At 38.1% G+C, this 22,392-nt stretch overlaps 1 protein-coding gene across 2 annotated transcripts; it reads left to right on the top strand.

Annotated features, from left to right (window-relative positions):
• Window positions 1–864: 864 nt before the first annotated feature.
• Window positions 865–19,777, top strand: bcl2l13 (BCL2 like 13). 2 transcript variants are annotated; one of them, XM_039684274.2, is made up of 7 exons: window positions 865–965; window positions 1,677–1,853; window positions 7,741–7,842; window positions 7,925–8,081; window positions 8,376–8,448; window positions 8,572–8,700; window positions 17,634–19,777. In XM_039684274.2, exons 2-7 carry the CDS (start codon window positions 1,736–1,738, stop codon window positions 18,504–18,506), a joined length of 1,452 nt encoding a protein of 483 aa, XP_039540208.2. In that variant the 5' UTR covers window positions 865–965; window positions 1,677–1,735; the 3' UTR covers window positions 18,507–19,777. The 2 variants fall into 2 exon arrangements, with proteins under 2 accessions (XP_039540208.2, XP_039540207.2); XM_039684273.2 differs by having other exon boundaries at window positions 901–1,033.
• Window positions 19,778–22,392: the final 2,615 nt, after the last annotated feature.

Genomic DNA, 22,392 nt, shown 5'->3' with positions numbered 1-22,392 from the left:
TATTTTGTAAAGTTTGCATTTCACAGTTTTTATCCATTTTGAGAAATACTGAATCTGTTTTTGTGCAAGTGAGATGAGTACTTCAGAACTATTAATATTTTTTTGTTGTAAATGTAAAAGTAATGATTTTACTAGTTCCTTTAAAAAAGTAAGCTGATTACATAACTCCTATTACTTGTATACATACTTCTAATATACACTCTAAGCAATGCTGGGTTGTTTTAACCCAAATTTGGGTCAAATATGGACAAACCCAAATGTTGGGTTAAAAATGTCATTTAAAATGTTAACCAACTTCAACTTTCAACTGTATTTTTTTTAAATTACATTTTAACCCAACATTTGGGTTTGTCCATATTTGACCCAAATTTGGGTTGAAACAACCCAGCATTTTTTAGAGTGTATGGTTACAGTTTCGAGAAAATTGTAGCCTATGTTCTATTCTGATTGGTACGGAATGCTCTGTATTTGTACTTGAAGATACATTTTATGTCGATACATTGTCAAGGATGTGAACCTATTCCACTTTGGATAAAAAAAAAATATACATGTGCAATACATGTGCAGCATTGCACCATTTGAGGGCAGCAAAAGCAAATGCAGTCAAAGGGCATGCAAACACCTGACTTGTTGGATTGCATTATGGTTGCATCTGGGGCACATATTATATTTCATATCCATGCATCATTTGTATTTGAGCTCAGGGTAGAGAGAAAACTCTCAAATTATAATTAGACCTGTGAACGGAAATTAACTTAAAATGAAAATACGTTTAGCTAAAAATGGAACAGGTCCTGATACGAAACAGTTCTGTTCCCCTCTCAGTCTCTCTCTTTGACCTTCTCGTTTTCACGTCCGTGCGTCCTGCGTCATGGTAGCAGGAATACAAGCAAGGCGGTGACCACGCATGCGCAGGTCTGAACATTTAGCTATCATCACCACACAGTCGAAGAAGCAGTTACATAGTAAGTTAACAGTGAGAGAAACCAGTTATTTACCCCCTCTGAGTGAACAAATTATCACTGGCGCAGAGGTACGACATATTCAAGCTAAGTCGCAGCATGTTCACATTAAACGGATAGCATGTTATGTTATGAGTGATACTAAGACGTTATGTTTAAACTTTAGCGGCTAGCCGAAACTCTGGCATGCGAGTAGGTGTGGCGAGCACTAGAGGTTCAGTTGGTGTCCTCGTGCGTTACATTATACACGATGTTCTCATAAATGTGGTGGATTTCTTTAGTATAAAAATATTACTAATTCCCGGGACATTTGCTTGCAAAAATGTACGTTGCAGTATTATAACAACTGTTCAGTTTTGAAGTGGTCTGCGTTAGAAACTTGAGCAACTTTGGATTTGTGTGTAGTGTTGCATGGAAAGTCATGTCATGTCATACACCTGTTTTTCTGTTTCAGACTGGCAGCTCCCACAATACTCTGTTTAGTTGTCATTGATTAGTCCACCGTTACATAAAATTATGTTACTTGTGTTGAACAATTACAACCTCAGTCACTTGTTTCAATGTATAGAAAAGGTCATTCTGTTGGTCATTTTAGCATAGTTTATGTTCACATTCTTAAGATACATTTTTTTTTCTTTGTGTATGATGCTAGAAGTTCAGACAACCCCAAATGGTACCCTCATGAAGTTTTTTTTTTCTTTTCTTTCTTTCTAGGACTTCTGAAAACTGTCATTTCGTCGTGCATGTTACTAAGAGCCTGACATTTCTCTTAAATGGCTGCCTCTGGCTCCTCCACCACTGAAGGATTTCACTATGAGACCAAGTATGTCATTCTTAGCTACCTCAGCCTGCTCCCACCACCAAGATCAAGAACCTCAGAGACAGCGGAGGGTAAGAGATCACATTCACAAATCATTATGTACTAATAGCCTGCCTGGCAAGAATCATAAGGAGTTTAATTTAGTCTCAAAACAATGACTCAACTTTCGGTAGTCTGTTCAATAGCACGTTTAAAAGGTACTTAAATGTTTTAATTGAACTAAGGCTTAATCTAAACCTTGTCTGTGAAACCAGGCCGTAGACTCTTTTATTAAAGGTCCCCTGATGTGAAATTTTCACTTTCTGAGGTTTTTTAACATTAATAAGAGTTCCCCTATATGTATATATATGTGGCTATCGGTGTAAACCGAGCTTTGACTATCTTTCTCTGCCTTTGAGAAAATGAAAACTCAGACGCGCTGATCTTGAATCTCCTCTGTATGACATCATACGGAGGAGGTAACCTCCCCTTCTCTGCTTTGCCCGCCCAGAGAAAGTGAGCTAGGAAGTACGAACGCGCAAACACGATTTGTGTTTTTCCTCGAAAGATCTCATGGCTTGCAAACGAGCGAAGCATGGCAGTTGATCAGTCTTCAGATGTACAAATGAACACAAAACTATTTTTTTTTTAGTTCCTTCATCCGAGCGTCTGAAGAAACAATGGGTTAATTTTATTTTCTCAGGAAATGCGCCAACACAACTTCCCAAAGTTTTGTATGGTCCAAACATTTCACCGACGACCGTTTCCTCAACTTGGGCTAGTACAGAGCTGTCCTCAATGAATGTCTGAAAATAAATCGATCGAGCCACCAAGCAACAATTTCTGATGTGTAGCCTAATGGGCTCTATGCACGGCATTATTTCCGGTGAAGGATTAAGGATGCTCGATAACTTCCGCCGATCATAGAGTCCAATGCAATACCGAGAATTTATATTGAATTTTATACTCCATGGTTATACTAAAGAAACGTTAGTCACAAAAACAGATAAAACAGACACCCCTCGTTGTGTTTATGCTTCTTTTTAAAATTATATTAAATAAACATAACTATATATAAAATTACATCTAAACGTATGTACGTTTCGTTTCAAAGACGGGAGGACAGTAAATATTGAAGACTCTGCCATAATCCCGTTTTCTCCGGTTTTCCTCCGCTTTAATCTACACAACCGGAAATGAACGAGCATCCTTACGTCAAATGCGGAACTTATGCGTGCATATAGCCCATTGTTTAAGTTCAGACTGGTAATCTTTCTCTCAAAATCGTTCAATACTGTTTATACATCAGTCAAGCCAGTGACTAAAATATCAACTTCACATCGTCTCTTTTAGTAGGATGAAAGTAATCTTATTTAAATTGTGAACAAATTATATACAGAAAGCAATCAAAGAACAATCTTTCCAAACAGCACAAGTTTAGCTGGACAACTCAGTATGAAATCAATGACGCACGTTACACTGCACAACAAAGCTCTTACTGTATGTACATCATTGTGTTGGTGAAAGCATTAGAGAGAGTGCAGAAACTGCGTTGCAATGATAAGATCTTCATTCTCTTGCTCAATGCTCACGGCAAAATTTTATGTGATGGGAATAGATCTAAATACTTTAAAAACTTCTCACGATTCGTTAATCTCAATAGCTGTAATAGTAAAAACCTGTAATAGCTGTAGTAAAAGTATTTGAGAGAGTTTCACATGTAATATGTAGCTATTTCATATGCAATCATGTCAGCCAATCACAGCAGTGGGCGGTTACACTGAATCCCAGACAGACACGCCCCTTCAAACAAAGCATTCAAATTAGAGGCTAGGAAAATTGACCTTTTATTTCTAAATTATGACTATTTTTGATCTATAAAACATACTAACATTATAAGGGCAACCCAGGAAACATTATAAAATAATAAAATAACCCCATTTCAGGGGACCTTTAAGACACAAAAATGCTCAAGATCACAAATATTACGTATATACTGCCTATACATTTCTTACTCCCCAATTCTGAAGTTTTAATTGAATTTGTTGCGTTCAACTGCCTTCAAGAAAATAGGAGTCACTTCTTGGGGAAGTCTTATTAAAGTCTTACCAAAATGGATTTAGTAAATATCCAATGGAATTTGAATAAAGTGCCATTCAACCATTTAAACATTCCCTCCCTATTATATACACATTAATTGTGCCATCTAGATTCTGTAATTTCTGTCGAGTATATGCTTTTTGATGTTTAAAGTACATTCAATATGCATCAAATCGTTATTTATATATGCACATATACATTACTGTAAGGGATAGCAGTGTAGATGTAGGAAAAAAATATAAATGTTTTCATACATTCTTTTTAGAAACTTCGGTAACAAAAACGCAAATAGGTTTTCCAGTCATACTGCTGGAGAGGTTGTCCAATTTCTGACTAGGAAATCTGTATTTATAAGTGTCCAAAATGTCACTTTTTCAGTTAAATTAGTATCATCCAGGTACTTGAAGTCCACTTATTGTTGGAATTTTACGTTTGAGCAAACTACTCATCATTTATGCACTATTTTGTAGAATAAGAATGCAAATTGAGATGCAGCTCAGAACTTCCAAAAGGTCTTTATGCAGTTGAGTTTTCCCTCTACATGCTGAAGCTACCTACCCTAGGACGTGCTATCCATAGAGCTGCTTTGCTAAGGATCTTGGTTTCTTATTCCGCCATTACAGTTTCAGTCGCTAGTAGGGTTTGTCCACAGTTACTGAGGTCACATTCCTCTTCCAGGAATCTCCATTTTGCCCTTGTAACTCAAAGTGCTGTATACAAGGTGCTGTGCTTAGTGTAATTTGATTGAAAAATGCCTCCAGGTATTGCAAGTAATGCATTAACAAATCCTTCAGAGTGCATGTGTTGTCTATACTTCTTATGTGGCAGTCCGTATATGGTTGGCAAATTTGGTCCCACTGGCATTGTTTAGTCTTTTTAATGTCGTTTGGCCAATTCTAGCTTCAAGCGGAATCGCTTTGCTTAGAATCATTCTAGGACTGTTTCTCGTGAATATTGACTTCTTGTAGCAAACGTCCTTTTATTTAGTACTTGTGGACTTCAGAAGGAGATGCGAAGTGCACATACACTATGTCATTGACAGTTAATCTTGTTGATACAGAGAATGGTATGGGCTTAAGCTGACTTTTGGAGATTTTGGAGCCTTGGGCACATCAGCGGTTCAATGAGGAATGTCCTGTGTCCTGCTCTGCTTTTCAATCAGTCAGCTTTGAAAGTAGCTTCTGATCCCTCTTTCCACTCGACCTGCTCTGCACTCTGACAGACTGTCATGTGTTATCAGCGTTGGCTTGTTCACATGCCACTGGTTCAGAGTGAAGCGCAGCCCTCTCAAATCTGACTAAAGATCTGCCCAGCCTGGGAAAAGTCAGTAGCCGCGTTTCCACTGCCGGGCCAGGGCCGGGCCGTGCTAGTGCGTGCCAGGGCCAGTCGCGTTTCCACTGTCACTTCCGGGGCTTGATCGGGGCTTCCTCAGGGCCAACGGCCAGGATTTCTGGCCCGTCGAATACCTTGGGCCAGAGGGGGCCAGCTCGGGCTAGAGGCGTGCTCAAGGTAAAAGGCGGAGTTTATCGGTGTTATGGAAGGTTATGATCTAAAGCAAGATGCACAGGGGTGTCCATGTTTAACCGATTAACCGTTTAAAATTGCATAACATTTTAATTTGAACTGTATGCCAAAATCTGCGCAAAAATATATAGGCTACATATCGACGAATTTTCAGATATTTGTTTGATTTTTTTGCCCCTTAAACATTTAAAATATTTGACAAATTAATATAAAAAAATATATATATTTTACTGGTTTTCTGAGGCCAAATTAGAACCTGGAAATGATATTTTCCCTGCAGTGCTGAATGAGAAGAGGCGTAACCGCAGCCTACAGAAAGGGGATTTAGCTATAGGTGATTTATAGGCTATAATAAATGTGTCAGATAATAAAATAATATAAAATAACGAGGCATTAATTGTTTATTAATAAACTATTGTTTTCTAAATGATTTTCGGCTAAAATATCTCCATCTCCGGATGCACTTTTAGAGAGAAATTAATTAGCTACATAGTCGGAAGATATTGGCTTTCGATTCGAATTTGTTCGTTTTAAATTGGACATTTAAAGCTTTATAACCCCTGTAGACTAAAGCTTTAAATGTCCAATTTAAAACGAACAAATTCGAATGCGGTGCTGTTTCAGATCGCGCTTCAGTTCACGGAGATCATGAAGCGCGCCTTGATTAATTGTTAAAGCACAACGTTTTCTTGTTATTGTGAGTTTACGCAAATAAATGTATTTGCGAATAATGTATTATTATTTTCTGTATGACCAGAAATGAAAGAGTATTTTAAGTTGTTTCCACTGAAAGTAATGCAATGAAACTGCAAGTGTTCACATGGGCGTCTCGCAGCCATCAGTGCGTGCTCCACACACACTGGATATGCGTCAAAAATATTGTGTTTATTTGTGCTCTATCTTTTTTTGGATAAAGGCGTCTTCTACATATGCAGCCTAATAAAATGTTACAATAGCCTAATGATGATGATGGTTATTATTAGTATTATTATTATTATTATTTGCAGACACAGAGTTTTTGTGAAATGGACGTTTTGCTTATTTTCAATTGGCAATTTCAGTTTGAAGGGTGATGGAAATGGGGCTTTAACTGCTCCGTAGCCTACTTGCTGCGTTTTATTTCTATAAATTAATTTCGTTTCAAATGGGGTCCAATAAGTTATTAAAGGTGTTAAAAAATTAACTCTGTATCTCGAGGTTGCGGCGCGCACACTATGCACCGAATATTAACCGATGGGCCTCGGTTAACGGTTAATGAATAACTTGAAAACGTGCCCGCAGCCCTACTTGTTATATCGCGCAAAAAATCGCTGCTTGAAATGGAGAATCGCCTGTACTGGTCTCGGGACACTATTGGGCAGGTGAGTTAATATACATGCTATCTTCCTAATTTAAAAAATAAATTCATTCATAATACCCGCTGAAATGGGTTGGGTTTTATGACGTTTGATCCAGAAAGGCGTGTTAGAGGTGGGGTCTGGGGCAGCGCTGTGGGGCTACTGGCCCGGCAGTGGAAACGCAAGCCCGGTGCTTGAGGCCCGAGGCCACTAGCTCGGCTCGGCTCGCTGTTAGCTCTGGCCCGGCCCTAGCCCGGCAGTGGAAACGCGGCTAGTGTGAGCTCCCATCAACTTTTGCAATGTTGTCTACTTCACAGACTTTATACTTTCTTGCTATCTCTCTAAGTCTATCTGACTCTTTCTTTCTCCCTCTAACACTTTGTATTTTTATAGTCAGTCACTGCATATTGAATCTACTGGTTCATGTAAGCCTGAGTTGTAGAAAACACTAAATGATTCACCAGTGTGTGAACAGCCGCATGAGAATTTGATTGGGACATTATCATAAAACAGGCTGTTTAGCTACATATATTATTTGGAGCACATCATATGCTGAACATAGTGGACATTACATTATAAGTTTTGAATGTACAGTATAAATAGTACAGTATTTGGCTCAGTTTCACCATTATTTTCTTTCCACTTCACCTTTTTTAGCTTCATCAGCCATGCAGAAAATTACTTGCCTAAATATTTGATTACCTGGAGTTTCCAAGCTTATTTGTGTCAAGATACAAATAATCAAGTTTGCTTTCAAAAATGAAGTACCTAATATTAGCAAGATATATAAATGGAATATTTCCTAAACATGTCAGCAAACACCTCTATTAAAAAAAAAACTCAATTTAAATGAAGAAAATACAATTAAATGGGGGTAAAACTTTGGCCTCACATGACCAGGTAAATGATTATATAAAAATAATTAGTCATAATTATATATTGGAAAGGTCTGCACTTTGAATTTTTGGGGAACATTTTTTTTTTGTAATAAATAAACGTGTGTTATGATTCTGTGCAGGAGAGAGCCATTCTACACAGGAAGTGCAAAGAGAGCGGAATAGCAGCCTGAAGAAACAGATTGAGAATGAAATAAAGCAGTTGGAAGAGGAAATTGCAGCCTGTAAGATCATTGGAATTTCATGATAAAATAAATCTGAAATCTGGATCATGGTTTAAAGTCATCCGCCTCTTTTTCTGCTCAGCTTTTTCCACGACTGGTTTTGATCAGCACACATCCCCTGTGTTCAGTCCAGCCAATCCAGAGAGCTCCATAGAGGACAGTCTGGCAGTGCTGGGGGACCGCATCTCCCGGGACCTGGACATACACCTGTCCTCCGCCACTCACACGCTTCTGCGCAGGTCCTTTTAAATGTCTAGGGAGCATTCCTGGACAATTTTAGTAGTTGGTAAAAAGCTCTTGCAACTGAAACGTTCTTTGCAGAGGGTCTATGTCAGAAAAATGTATTGTGTAAACAGCCTGCACACACTATTAATAAGTTGGCTTGTAAATTACTATTCTTGACATTTGACTTAAATATTGACTGAAAGCTTTCAGCATATATTATCTTGATGTTTTTTGGAACAACTAGCAAATTCAAATGAATGCAGAGAAATGTACTGAGCAGTGATTATATGAATGTGTCTCTTGTGCAGGGATTTGAGCTTTGAGCACTTCAGAGCAGCGGTGGAGGAGGTGTCGTCTCACGCTCAAGGAGGATGGAGCAAGGTCTCTTAAAACACTCACCTCATAAGTGCACACTAAGTGCCCTCGAGGCCAATTGGGCTGTTTTCACTGATGTGTGAATGTCTCTGTCTTTTTTTTTCAATCTATTATTGTGTCTTTGTTTAGGTGTTGGTACCCTTAGTATTGTTACAGAACCTGCTGACTGAGGGGCAGCCGCTGGATTCTCTGCTGCATTATGGTTTGCGTTATCTTGAGGAATCACTAGCAGACTTCATCATTATGCAGGGAGGATGGGTGAGTGACTTACATTTAATTGGTAATCTACTGTCTAGTTTGATCTAGATCATTTAAACAGCTGATTCTTAAGCACATACAATGACGAATGAATATTTCTCCAGCTAGTTAGCAACTTACAAAATGTTTGATACTCTAACTGGGTGTACCCTAACCCTCTGGGGAATAAGGTGTTTTTGGGGTCCTTTAGATGTTTTGACATGTTCTGACATTTGTGGTTTTTCCAGTTGCTTATAAAAAATATTTATGGCAAAGGTGAAATAATTACACTCTATTTAGCACAAACAGGGCTACCATAATATGTGAGCAACATGCATGTTTGTATTTTTGAGAGAATAATGTTTATGCATGGTTGTTGAAAAAAGCAAAATTAAAGTTTCTGAATTAAGGACACAAAACACAAGACTTTTGACTAATGGATGTTGTCGCCTAGAGTTTTTGCTTCAAAATGATCTGAAAATCATCCTGCCTAATCATTCACGTAAAACAATACATTGATTTAAATTTTGTGAGGCTTTTTTGTTTAGAAATGCAATATGCATGGGGGCGTGAATGATCATGAATAATGATGTGATTCAAACCTGAGAAGACAATGAGCTGCATAATGAGCCTTTCACTGAGAGGGTACCACAAAAGAGAACCCGAGGACAATATATAATTACAAATTTCCTAATATAAATGAAAGTTAAAAGCATATTTTAGTACAAAGTCATACCTGGAAACAAATCCTGTTCAAATAGGCTATATGGGCCATTTTAGAGAACTGGTTCAAAGTTAGAGTTGGAAACATCTTGATGTGTTTTATCGAGCTGATGTGGGCGTTCACAGGTTTGCATGGATTTCCTCAGATCGTTTGCTTTTGAATAGCGCGCGCTCTCTGTGGGCGTGTTCACATCAGCAGATAATGAGCTGCGAGAACGATAATGAGAACGACTAAGATCTCTCTTTTTATACATATTACATAAACAGAGAATATTTGTTATCGTTTTGAATGAGATAATGTAATGGTAGACCCTTAAATGATTATAAAGATAAAGATTGCTCATGCCTGGGTGAATAGTATTAGCTGAGTTTTAAGTTTAGAGACATGCTCCAGAAAAAAAGTTCACGGAGACAGAGGCAGAAAGCGCAGCTTGTTTATTTACTTTATTTTACAAAAGTGTTTTAAGTCTGTTTTGCTGCTATGTGAAAAAAAATGACCCCATAGGGTTAAAGCAGTGGTTCTCATCCTTTTGAGTAAAATGCCCTCCATTGCCCAACACAAATCTGGAGGTAAGATATTTCCTCTAGTATTTCTGATTTAAATATTACATAGTTGTTTGTTTTTAATCTTTTTTTTATAAATAAACAAAATAAAAATCAAGCAAAAGGAAAAATTGATTTAGCATTTAATTCGATTATTTTAATAAATAATAGTACTATTAATAGTTATTAAAATTAATTTAAAATGTTAAGTCATCCTGCAGCCCCATTAGAAGTTTGCTGAGGCCTCCGAGTGACTACAGGCTAGAGGGATTCTCGGCCCCTAATATCTGTACCTGAGCAGACAGTCATTTGGACCATAATGTAAAAAGCAGCAATGTCTGCACAGCCTGTGGTGAGCGGAGACTTTTCAACCGGGTATGATACAGACCAAAATCAGAGACACCAAATAAGAAATATCACAGAATACGTTGATTTTAAAGGATGTCCATTTTATTTGTATTAAACCTAAGGGTACTAATATCAGACCCAACCCATGTTTTAAAGCACTCGTCAAAGTTTTGAACCAGAACCTGCTCGGGTCTCAGGTCGGACCTTGGTTTATTTTTTTTTAGATCCAAGACTACCTTTGAAGACCTCTAGTTCCACCCCCTAGGCTGAGAACCACTGCCTGTAAGAGGTTAAGGTCAGTTTCCAAAGGCAAAACGGGTTTCTTCACAGAACTATAATGGTTTCACAGTGTTTTTCAAGACTTCTGTCAGGAGAGGGAGCCAGAGCTGTGTGTTTTTTTTTTTCTTTCTTTTTTTTTTTTACATCTGCCGGTGGATAATTGACTGAGTTATTTTTTTAACGTTTTGCTTAAATTATGCAGAACCCTTTGGATACAAAGGGCTTAGTGTTGGTTAAATGCGTTATGCTGCTGTGTGATGAGCAAGATATCCCAAGTTCACACAAATAAGTCAGATAGAATAAATGGTATGTATATTTGGCGTGTTGTCCAATGAGAGTACATTAAACAAGCCAAGAGTGAGGTGTCGGGATGCTGAAAAACTGTCAAGGAATGTAGGTGAGTCGACTGAGTGCTTTTTCTCATCTTGATGGGATGACATGATTGTTGATGACAAGTTAATTGGATTGATTATTTGAATGTGCTCCTCCCAAGCTTTGTTTAATGAAACATCATTTAGTGTTTTATCTACAGTTTCGCCGTCCTTTCTCCTTTATGGACAGTGTGATTAAGAGCATATTTGTTTAAGGCACAGTTCTTCGCTACTTCATATATAAGGCCATAATAGAGAATTCCTCTTTAATTTAATATTTTGCATAATGTGCACACTCATTCCCATTCAGCTTATCAAAAGTTACGTAATTTGTTAGTTCAAACTGTAGATTGTTCATTTCTGAAGGCTATCTTTCCCTCATGCAAATGTTTTATGAGAACAGTTCTTCACCTCTGTTAGATGATGGTATAAAGGAATACGAAGGTCTTGTTTATGACATCCTATTTGGGTCACATTATATTTCATAGGAGGGCTGTCCTTATGAAAGACGCAGTTGATGTGTTCTGTGTGCGAGCTGAACTCGGTCAGAAGGAATAATTTAATTAGAGCACCCCTGATACTTACGCAGGGAGGAGCGGAGACCATTGTTTTATACTTCAGCTCGGTACAGGACCACATTCCAGTGATGGAGTGAGAGCTTTGGCATATATGATACTGAATAAGCATCTGTGAGAGTTTGAATGCAGGAGGGAGGAGTCAGACAAGTAGGAGGAGAATCCGTGGGCAAACAAACCAGACCTCCTCCTCAGCACTTCCATCCCCATTACTGTGACAGCAACCTTTTATTCTGTGTATACGTTCTCTCGGGCACTCATTCACTTCAATTCCTTGTGGTCATTGCTGGAGATCTGCACACTTAGGAGCTAAGCACAGGCAGGTAGGACAGCTGATTTCTTCTTGAGCTCTGGACCAGATGAGATTATACTTTCATGGTCCATTTACGAAACAATATTTTGCGATTCAGGTCTTTTTGTCCACCATTTTGCTCTCCATCACTTTGCAAGCACTTTATCTTAGCAAGAACACTCAGTTTTAGTTCTCTCCATTAAATAGGTCAGTCGGTAAATTTTGAATTTAACATTTAACTTGTTTTAGTGTAGAAACGACTGCAGCTGGAGTAACTTTGTTTACTCAATTCTTCTTTTGGATGACATTTTTTGCAAATTTGATGAAGCACAATATTTATTATAGTATTACAAAACAACAAAATAGGCCTTAATCGTGACACGAGAATACATTTCTTGGTATGTGTTTGTTCTTTTGTAAATTATTGCATCGCTTCACTATGACAATTCATGTACAAGTTGTTTTGATGGAGGATTTATGTAGAAAATTCTTTCATGAATGAGATTCAAACCCAGTGACGGAAATGATAAATGATCTCTCTCTGCGTGTGTGAGGTTCAGGTAAACCCTACGTTAAGATGGCAAAATCCAAAGTCCTTTTTGTGTCTTTGTGGGGACATTTTTGGTCCTTGTGAGGAAAACAGCATATAAATCATATTAGGTGATGTTTTTGGAAATGTAAAAAATGCAGAATATTTTCTGTGATGGGTAGGGTTAGGGTTACAGGATAGCAAACTGTGCAGTTTGTACAGTTTAAAAATAATGTCTATGAAAACTCCCATAAATTATGGATGCCCAATGTATGTGTGTGTGTGTGTTCTGCAAAACCCAGGGCAAAGCAGCAAGAAGCCATTTTGAGAACTAAAACAGTACATTAGTTAATGAATTGTTTCTCCGAATCATGCCGTCTGGTCTGATCATGATAAACTCCAGGTCATGGGAAACTGTTATGAACCCGATATTTTGTTTCGAGTAACCCTAGCCCATGAATCCCTTCCTGTCCCTCTGTCTTTAATGTACGCAACACAGAGGTGACCTTCAGTGTGTCTGTCACATTGCCCAGCAAAGATTCTTGAGATGGCATGATGTGACGTAACTTGACTCCGGTTGTGTGGTACAGACAAACCGCTGCCAGAGCACCCTGTCCGTATATCGGTAAGTGCTGAGAGCAGAGCTTGATCCACGTCAGGTCGCATCACCCTGCGCATCGCTCAGTCCGACCTCTTACGTAACTGCATTTTACAGACGATGTGCTCCTCTCATCACACAAACAGTGGCTATACGCCACCCCCACACGCTCTAGATGAAGAACAGAAATAAATCTGATAAATCCTCATATGAAATCTGCTTGAGCAGGGCTGTCCCAGTTTGACTGCCTCAAAACTACTCCGTGTGCTAGTCGAGAATCTCGAGATGGTGACCTGTATGCTTGACATACTCTGGGAGAAAAATGTTTCACCTTAGGTATCCAAAGTCAGTTTGGATTTACTTTAACAATATGTATATAACAATATATATTTACTTTAACATACATTTAGGATGTGTTCAAATGTTTTGAGGAGAAATGTAGCCCACTATGGGTGAAGCCTATGAGCCTATTTCACAGTTTCCACAAAAATGTTAAACAATATCTTGTTTTTAACATTGATAATGATAAGAAATGTTTCTTAAGGAGCAAATCAGCATATTAGAATGATTTCTGAAGGATCATGTGACATTGAAGACTGGAGTAATGATGCTGAACATTCAGCTTTGGCATTACAGGAATAAATTATGTTTTACAATATATTAAAATAATATTTAAAATTCTAATAATAATTCAATTTTACTGTCGGACTGTATTTCTCAGATATCAGATACTTTTTTCAAGAACATTAAACAAATCTTGCTGACCACAAGCTTTTAAATGGTAGTGTATGTTTAGTAGGCACATTAGTTCTCATACTTTAGTAGCATTGTAGTACTAAATGGCTAAGCACTAGATTAGGGTGACCATATTTTGATTACCAAAAACCAGGACACTCTGCCCGGCAAACAGATGGGCCTACTCAAATGATACTCGAAGTTTATTCAAAGATATCTTATTAATTTCAATACATTTAAAGTAGGTTATGCCTCCTCTGTATGGATAGAAAATTGTTATATTGTTATTTGAAAACAGGACTTGTCCTGGGAAAACAGGACAGTTGATCACCCTACACTAGATCAGTTTTATGATCTGCACACCACCCCATTTTCAATATTGTGTCCTTATATGAACGTGAAAGGATTGATTTTGGCAGGCATGCGTGAGTTTTGTCTTTAGGCAAAGGTGGGTACATGTACCCAAGGCTCACCTAGGAGGAAACGCCTTAACAACATAACTTCATTTAAAGACAGTCTCTGGATTAGACAGCAAGCCTAATCTTGCAGAAAACATCTCTTACCTCACCATTTCAAAAAGCTATTGTCAAATCAGACTTTGTGCATGTGGTGTTTGTTACATTACATTGAGAAATAGTAAAAATAAAGGCTGGTTAAAATAAAAATGTATCATGGTTTCTGCAAAATAGTAGGCGGATTACCTGTTTTCGACATTGACAATATAAAATCTGGTTACACTTTATTTCTATAGTCACTTTAGACGTTATACTAATTATAAGTAACTTTTCAACTACATGTCAACTAACTCTCATTAGAGTATTAGTATATTATAGTAGACTGTTAGGTGTCAGGAGAATAAGTTTACTTCTTGTAGCTAAGTTACTTATAGTCACTTGAATGTCTGATGGGGGACCAACAAAATAAAGTGTTAGCAGGTATTAAGCTGACAGTCTACTAATACTCTAATGACAGTTAGTTGACATGTAGTTGAAAAGTTACTTATAGTTAGTAGAATATCTAAAGTGGACTATCGAAATAGTGTTACATAAAATCTTTCAAAACCGCATATTCAAATGATTTCTGGAGGATCATGTGACACTGAAGACTGGTGCTGAAAATTTAGCTTTTCATCACAGGAGTAAATTATATTTTAACATATATTGAAATATATAAATTGCTGTTTTGCTGTATTTTTTTTATCAAATTGATGAGGCCTTGGTGAGCATAATTTACTTACAAAAAAATCTTATCAACCCTTAACCTTTTGTATTCACTGACATATCCTGTTGTTTGTTGTTTACCATACTGACTATAGTAAAATTGATCCCCTATCTGCATGTATGGTTATTAAAGGACATTAGGGTCAGCTGGTTTCTTTGGAAACTGATTTAAACATTTGACTTTCATTTAAAGGGTTGTGGCGACCTTATGGTTATCCGTATGAAAATTAATTTAGCATAATATATTGTGCTGTAATATTCCACTGGTTGTGTCCTTATGGTCCTCTCTCTGTTGGCCATCAGATGTTAAGCCAGATGCTGGGATCTAATGTGTTTTTGAAAGCATCAGTGTGAGGCAGGATTACATGTGATACTAAATGCAAGTGCACAGTGGTTGATTACTTAAAAGGTACAGCAAGCAGAAGAGTGTCCTTTATGATGAGTCAAGCGAGAGCGAGGGCCGATATCTCCAATTTGCTTAATGCAAACGAGCAGAAACTGATGCATTTACAGACAATGAGTTCAAATTCAAATTAATTCGTTTTTTGCATGCTTGACCTAGTTGTGGTAGACGCGCAGAAACCAGCGGCATATACGACAGACACCACAGCTGTCTGGTGATGTCATTGTCTGAATGGCAGAGTAAGATAAAGACATTACTGTAAATAGAAATAACTAGCAGTGCAGTGAATGCAGGCTGATAAAGAGGAGAGTGGGATAACACTTCATGCAGAGTTCTTACCTTATTGTAAATGTTTTTAAAGGTGATGGCGCGCCGCTTACCCCCTTGTTTTTAAGTCTTTTTAAAGCTGGTCTTGTTTATAAAACCATGAATGAAGAGAATTTATTATTATAGATGTAATAACTCTCACACTCCACTGGGTGGCATATGAAATGAATGACAAGTGCTCCATGTCATGGTAAATTCCACTTACTGTGCTGTGTGCTAAAAGGGACTGTAATGTATTTTAACAAGCTAGACTACCATTGTGTTTGTAATTTCTGGGGCTTTTTGATAGAGTTCTCTTATGCTCACCAACGCTGTGTGCTTACTTTCTTTGTGAAGTTTGTAAAATATGTGTGGATGGGCCACACTAATCAATGGTTTGCAGATATGATCAGGCTTAAGGAAATGCAGTTAAAAACCAAACATTATGGATTTGTTTTTCAATCTTATTGTGGCTTGGGTAATGACGTCAGGAAATGCGTACATTGGTTCAACCACAGTTTGTAAAAGACATGTAAAGCATGTATTATGACTCAGTGTTTCTGTTTGCTTTGCTTATCTTGATAAAAAAAGGCTTCTATTTTATTTACACACAAACACATACATACATATACAGCTCTTTGGCTCTGCTGAATGCATTCAAATCGTTTAATGCACACCTAGAGGTGGATTATCCTGCTTATGCCATGGTTATTTGCCAACACTGAAAAGTTAAAGATCTTATTTATGTTTGCTGTGCATTATTTAACCAGAAGAGTTAAAGGAGTAGTTCACTTTAAAAAAAAAACTTTTGCTGATAATTTACTCACCCCCATGTCATCCAAGATATCCATGTCATTCTTTCTTCAGTTGAAAATAAATTTAATTTCAGAATTTTTCTCCATATAATGGACTTTATTGGGAACCAAACCGTTAAAGGTCCAAATGAGAGTTTCAGTGCAGCTTCATAGGGCTTTAAACAATATCAGATGATGAATAAGGGTCTTATCTAGCGAAAAGATCGGTCATTTAAAAAAAAATACAAAAGTTTAAGTTTTATAAGCTCAAATGCTCGCCTTGCTCTGTTCTGTGATGCGCGTTCGCAACTCTCCTGTTCGAACTCGTTCATCAAAATGAACAAATCTTTTTTCAAGTCATGACTCGAAGGGTCCTAGATAAGACCCTTATTCATCGTCTGGTGTCGTTTAAAGCCCTTTGAAGCTGCACTGAAACTCTCATTTGGACCTTGAACCGTTTGGTTCCCAATGAAGTGCATTATATGGAGAAAAATGCTGGAAGGTTTTCATCAAAAAAATTCATTTCTTTTCGACTGAAGAAAGAAAGACGTGGACAACTTGGATGACATGGGGGTGAGTAAATTATCAGCAAAAGTTTTTTTAAAAGTGAACTACTCCTTTAAAATGATGGTAAAATGATTTTCGTCAACTATGATCTAGATCTAGCATTCTTCCCGCTCTGAAATTACACATAGAGATAAAGTACTGCGATAAGATTACATTTATTTAAATTAATTATCGAGAGAGAGAGAGATGTGTGTGAATTACTTGCAACTGGGCAGTGTCTCTTTACTAATAGTGAAGCTGTGGGTTTCAGAAAATTTAAAAACCGCAACATTACCGCTTCGTTGCTGAGAAATGTGATGTAGCGATTTAGTTGCAAAGCTATGTTAATTTGTAGGGCAGCGCTGGCAACAAGTTTAGGTCCTCCTAAATTGTACTCGTTTCATGCACAGCGCCATTTCCGATCTATGTCTTCAAGTGATGTGTGTGTGATTCAATAAAAGGAGCTCATTAATATAGAACAGGGATTAAACGGCGACTACCTGTACATTAAACCGTTTTATTGCACACCTTCCAGCCAATCAGTATCGAGTATTTAGACAGACCATGGTACTGTATATGTATACACAATGTTCTATAAAAACTATATCAGTATAGAGGTTTTCTGATGTTTGGAATAAAAAAAACACGACTAATGAACCAACTGATTTATATCTCCTCTCTTTACATTACAGGGCACTGTGTTCAGCCTGGATGAAGGGGAGGACCCGGGTGTGATCATAGCTGAGGACAGTAACGATATTTACATCCTGTCAGGTGAACAGGCCTCGGATCAGCTAAGCCCTCCTGCTTCACTACTGACTCCTGGAGATAGTAGTGGGCCGGCTTCCTGGCAGACAGAGAGTCTTCCTGTGTCTCTGACAGGACACGAGTCTTGGGCGCAGATCGGCATGATGGACCCAGAAGACGTCAAGAGTCTGGACGGTGCTGAGGGAGTGGCGTTAGCTGAAGAGCAAAGCGAGAACAATTCCTCAAACTCTGACATTGTCCACGTGGAACGTGAAGACGCTGAACTGCTCGAAGAAGGTGGAGAGGCGGTGGAGGAAGGGGAGTTGCAGAGTAGCGTACTTAGCGTGCTGGGCAGCGAGAGCGAACTCGCCGCTGTCCGAGAAGAGGCGTCAAAAGCAGAGCCGGCTCCACCCGCACCGGAGCCAATTGTGGAACCGATCGTGATGGAGACCCCTCCACCTCCAGCCTCGGTAGAGCAAGAGCAGCAAGTCACCCATGCTCCTCCTACCGCCTCGCTGCCCGTGCCTGAGCCTGAGCTTCAATCTCAGCCTGTTCCAGCTCCTGTGGAGCCACAGTCATCATCCCCACCGGATCTAGAACCAGAAGCAACCCTGGAGCAAGTGATAATTCCAGAGGTTGAGCTGAAGGCCTCATCCCCGGCCTACGACTTCTCTGTCCCGGACCCTCCGGAGGTACAGACAAAGACAGAGCCACAACCCGAGTCCTCTGACCTCCCTGTGCTGCTATACAGCGGTGCTGCCCTTGTGGCCATTGCTGCAGTATTGGCCTTTGGAGCGCTGGCCTATAGGAAGAAGTAGAAAGTCTGTGAATGTCCATGACCTCACTGTATCTCTTGCCCTAATGGAGCCCTGTGGGTCACCCTACCGCCACAAGCTATACTTTATGGGAAAGTACTCCTCTGATATCTGTCACACCATTTTGTTTGCTGTTCTCCTTGCTTTAATTTGTTTGCTTAGTGCTTTTTGACTGGATGGGAACTTGCAGGTGTAAATTCAGGTTTCTTTTGTGCTGAACTTGTGAACATGGGAGTGATCCGTTCACTGGGCTGTGACCTAGGTTTTGCCTAGATTATTAACGAAAGAAAAATCAAGGCTTCAGATCCATAGGAAGTTCATTTTTGTTGGTTAAGCATTTCTATTTTTATATTCTCGATGATTTAATGAACTTAAGTTTGATTTTAAATCATTAGCTTGTGCTAGTGCATGATTATGAATATACCTTATTAGACATAAAAGATTAAAACGCAAACCTTTTTATGGGCCATGCCCTTTAGATGGATTGTGTGATACTCTCCTAACATGTATCAATATTTGAACAAGATCACTCACAATAGTCACAAGCAAAGTCTTCACGTATCCTTGATTCCTTTACACATCGTTCGGACATTCATATCAACCGTATTTAGTGTAAATTTGAATAAATTGATTATTGATTATGCCTGATTATGCTTGCATGAATGCTTTTGTTTGAATTCCCCCTTTTAAAACTAAAATTAGAAGCCTAGGTCACAGCCTGAAATGGGAAAAACCTTCACTTTGTCCATTGCATTTTATTTAAGGGATTGTCATCAATAAATGCACAACGATTTGCTGTAATGTGAACAATTGTTCCTTAAAGGGATACTTACCGTTTCCGAAAATCGGCTATTCAGCCAATTTTCTGATTTTTATAAGATTATCAGTAACCAGACAGTTTCTGGTCTCATTGACTTCCATAGTGTATTTTTTTTCCTACTATGGAAGTCAATAAGACCAGAAACTGTCTGGTTACTGATATTCTTTTAAATATCAGAAAATCGACTGAATGGATTCGAAAACGGTAAAACCGAACTGTTTAACTCTGGGGGAATGGTAAAATGAGCCTATTTCCAAAAAAAAAGTGGAGTATCCCTTTAAGCAACAAAAACATCTTTGTTTAGGGCTCATGTGAAAATACTACACCAGCACAGTCAATAGTGCCATGGCAACAAGGCACAGTTGACCGAATTTATCTCAGAAACAGGAATTGGAAGATTATGTTTGGAAAGTCATATTAAGTTTTATAATATGATGTTTCCAAGCATTTTTTTTTTAAATTAAATGTCCCTAATTCTGGAACTATTTCAATAAAATATTTTTGTGAAGTTTTGAATATATTATGTATGGTGAAACATTAAACAGGTGGTTTAAACTTAAACCAACATGTTCCAGAAACATCTAAACGGATTTTGTAATTCTAGAGTAAAAAGTGATTAGCTGTGTTAGATAACATTAAAGGGATAGTTCACTTTGAAATTAATTTTGATATGTTTTAGCTTACTTCAAGGGCATCTAAGATGTAGGTGTCTTTGTTTCCACAGCATTTTCAATTTTTTGGTCAAACCGTTGTTGTCTGTCAGTCATATAAAGTTAACGTTAATGCAGGTCTATGGGGATCTCCTAAAAGAGCATGCACAGAGAAGTCAAAATTAAACATAATTTAATGACTCGTAAATGTAACGTTAACTACACACTGATGGCCTAAGACATGAGCGGTTTGTGTGAGAAAATGAACAGTATTTACCTCTTGTTAAAGTCCCTGTGAAATCAAAATTGAACCTATTTACTTTGTTAGCGCATATTACTAGTCTTGTGGTGAACAATTAATCCTGCAAGTAAAAATATATTAAAAAAATGTTTTACCTTGGTAATCTTTAATCAAAATCTGAAAAGTTACTTCCGGTCTGGAACGGTTTCTTTTTTCTGATGACGTAGGTTTCACAGTTTGGGTGGGGAAACGCTTAACCACTCCCCTCAAACCGTTAGTTTACAATGAGCGAGAGATGGAGAGGAGGAGCGCTAGAGTAAAACCCTGCCCTCTGTTCAATATTCCGTTTCACTTGGAAATACGTCACAGCACTGGAGAAAAATCGTTTGCGACTTCCGGTTCACGGGGACTTTAACAGCCGTCGTACTGATCTGAATCAGATGTCCAACTGAACCGAACTCATAGGACCGAACTGAACCGTCTCCAACTTTACGCCGGAAGTGATCTCTCACGCATCTACGCATTGTTTACACTGAGATTTCGGAAGTTTTACCTTTCACTAAACATATTTAGATATACGGGAAATTGCAATGGAAGACAATTTCGATATATCTAAATATGTTAAGTGAAAGGTAAAACTTCCGAAATCTCCGTGTAAACAATCAATGCGTAACGTAGACGCGCCAGAGATCATTTCCGGCGTAACTTTGGAGACGGTTCGGCTCGACGGCTGTTAACAAGAGGTAAAAACGATATAAATACTGTTCGTGTTCTCACACAAACTGCTCGTTTCGTGTCTTAGACCATCATACTTACATTTACGAGTCATTAAATCATGTTTAATTTTGACTTCTCTGTGCATGCTCTTTTAGGAGATCCCCATAGACCTGCATTATATGACTGACGGACAACAACGGTTTGACCAAAAAATGTTAAAATTGAAAATGCTGTGGAAACAAAGACACCTACATCTTGGATGCACTTGAGGTAAGTTAAACATTGAAACAATTTAAACAAAAATTAATTTCAAAGTGAACTATCCCTTTCAAGGTAGGGTAGGCATTTTGGAGAGGCTAGCAATAGCAAGCTAGCTTTAAGCATAAGATCATACCTTCCATTCAGAGCGTCTCCAAAGCCACACCTTCTCCAAAACATGAACACGCAATGTTAGAGTTGTCTGCAGTGTCGCGAGAAATGGTATTAAATTAAACTGTATTAAAACCTCATGTCTCAAAGCACTTAACTTAACAATAATAATGAACATAAACAACTTATAGAGCTCTAGTTGTACCACCTGACTGCTGTAGATTCATTTCACCATTGATATTTCAATAACAACGCATAAATTCATTGAACGGCTCAGAGTAAACTGCAATGGGTTGCCATCTATTAATTACAGTAGTTATGGCGTGAATGCAGCATTAGCTTGGTTTATTTCTTTAGGAACTGTAAAAGTTGTCTGCCCTGAAATGAAATGCGATGACGTGTGATGTCTGCAGACCGAATGATAATGATTGGACGAATATTTTTTGGTCCCCAGACTTCCACAAAAGATACATGTATATTTTTTTAAATATTTAGACTACTTCTATTATTGATTGCTATCAGGATGTGAAAATTGATTAGACTTGTATAACAACAAGTGATTATGAAAAACATTGCCTACTCTAAATGCAACTTTCTGTTGCTTAAATCAAGAGCTGACTTCAGATTTAGGGGACCAGAATGTCTCCTAAATGTCCTCTGAGCCACACAAATCAGTCCTTTATTATTACAAAGTATTGTCTGTCTTCAGACTCTGATTTACACCTTGTCTGTATCTTGTGCTGTTGATTGATCCTTAAAGCTCAAAAGGCCTTGACAGCACAGCCTTGTCACCCCCGTTTCCCTGTGCCTATCCAATAGAGACCTTTGTCAAATCAACATAAAACCATAAGCAGAAGTTAAATCTACATGCAGGATCCACCTGTTGTGTCAGAGGTTGGCATCCTCATGTCAGAGAAAACAGTGCTATTTTTTTCTGCAAGTGAGGTTTTTGCATAGATGGACAAAAGCTGTGAAATAAAACTTCAATCAAGGGTGAATCTGGTGTTTTGTGGCCTAATTTAAGAAGGATTTTTATTATAATGAAACACTGCCTTGAGTCTTTTTTGTTATTTTAATTAAGAAGAAACTAAG

Source organism: Pimephales promelas, chromosome 10 (genome assembly GCF_988280905.1).
Source record: "Pimephales promelas chromosome 10, fPimPro1.hap1.1, whole genome shotgun sequence".
Taxonomy (NCBI): Eukaryota; Metazoa; Chordata; class Actinopteri; order Cypriniformes; family Leuciscidae; genus Pimephales; species Pimephales promelas.
This window is presented reverse-complemented; position numbering and strand designations above follow the sequence as displayed.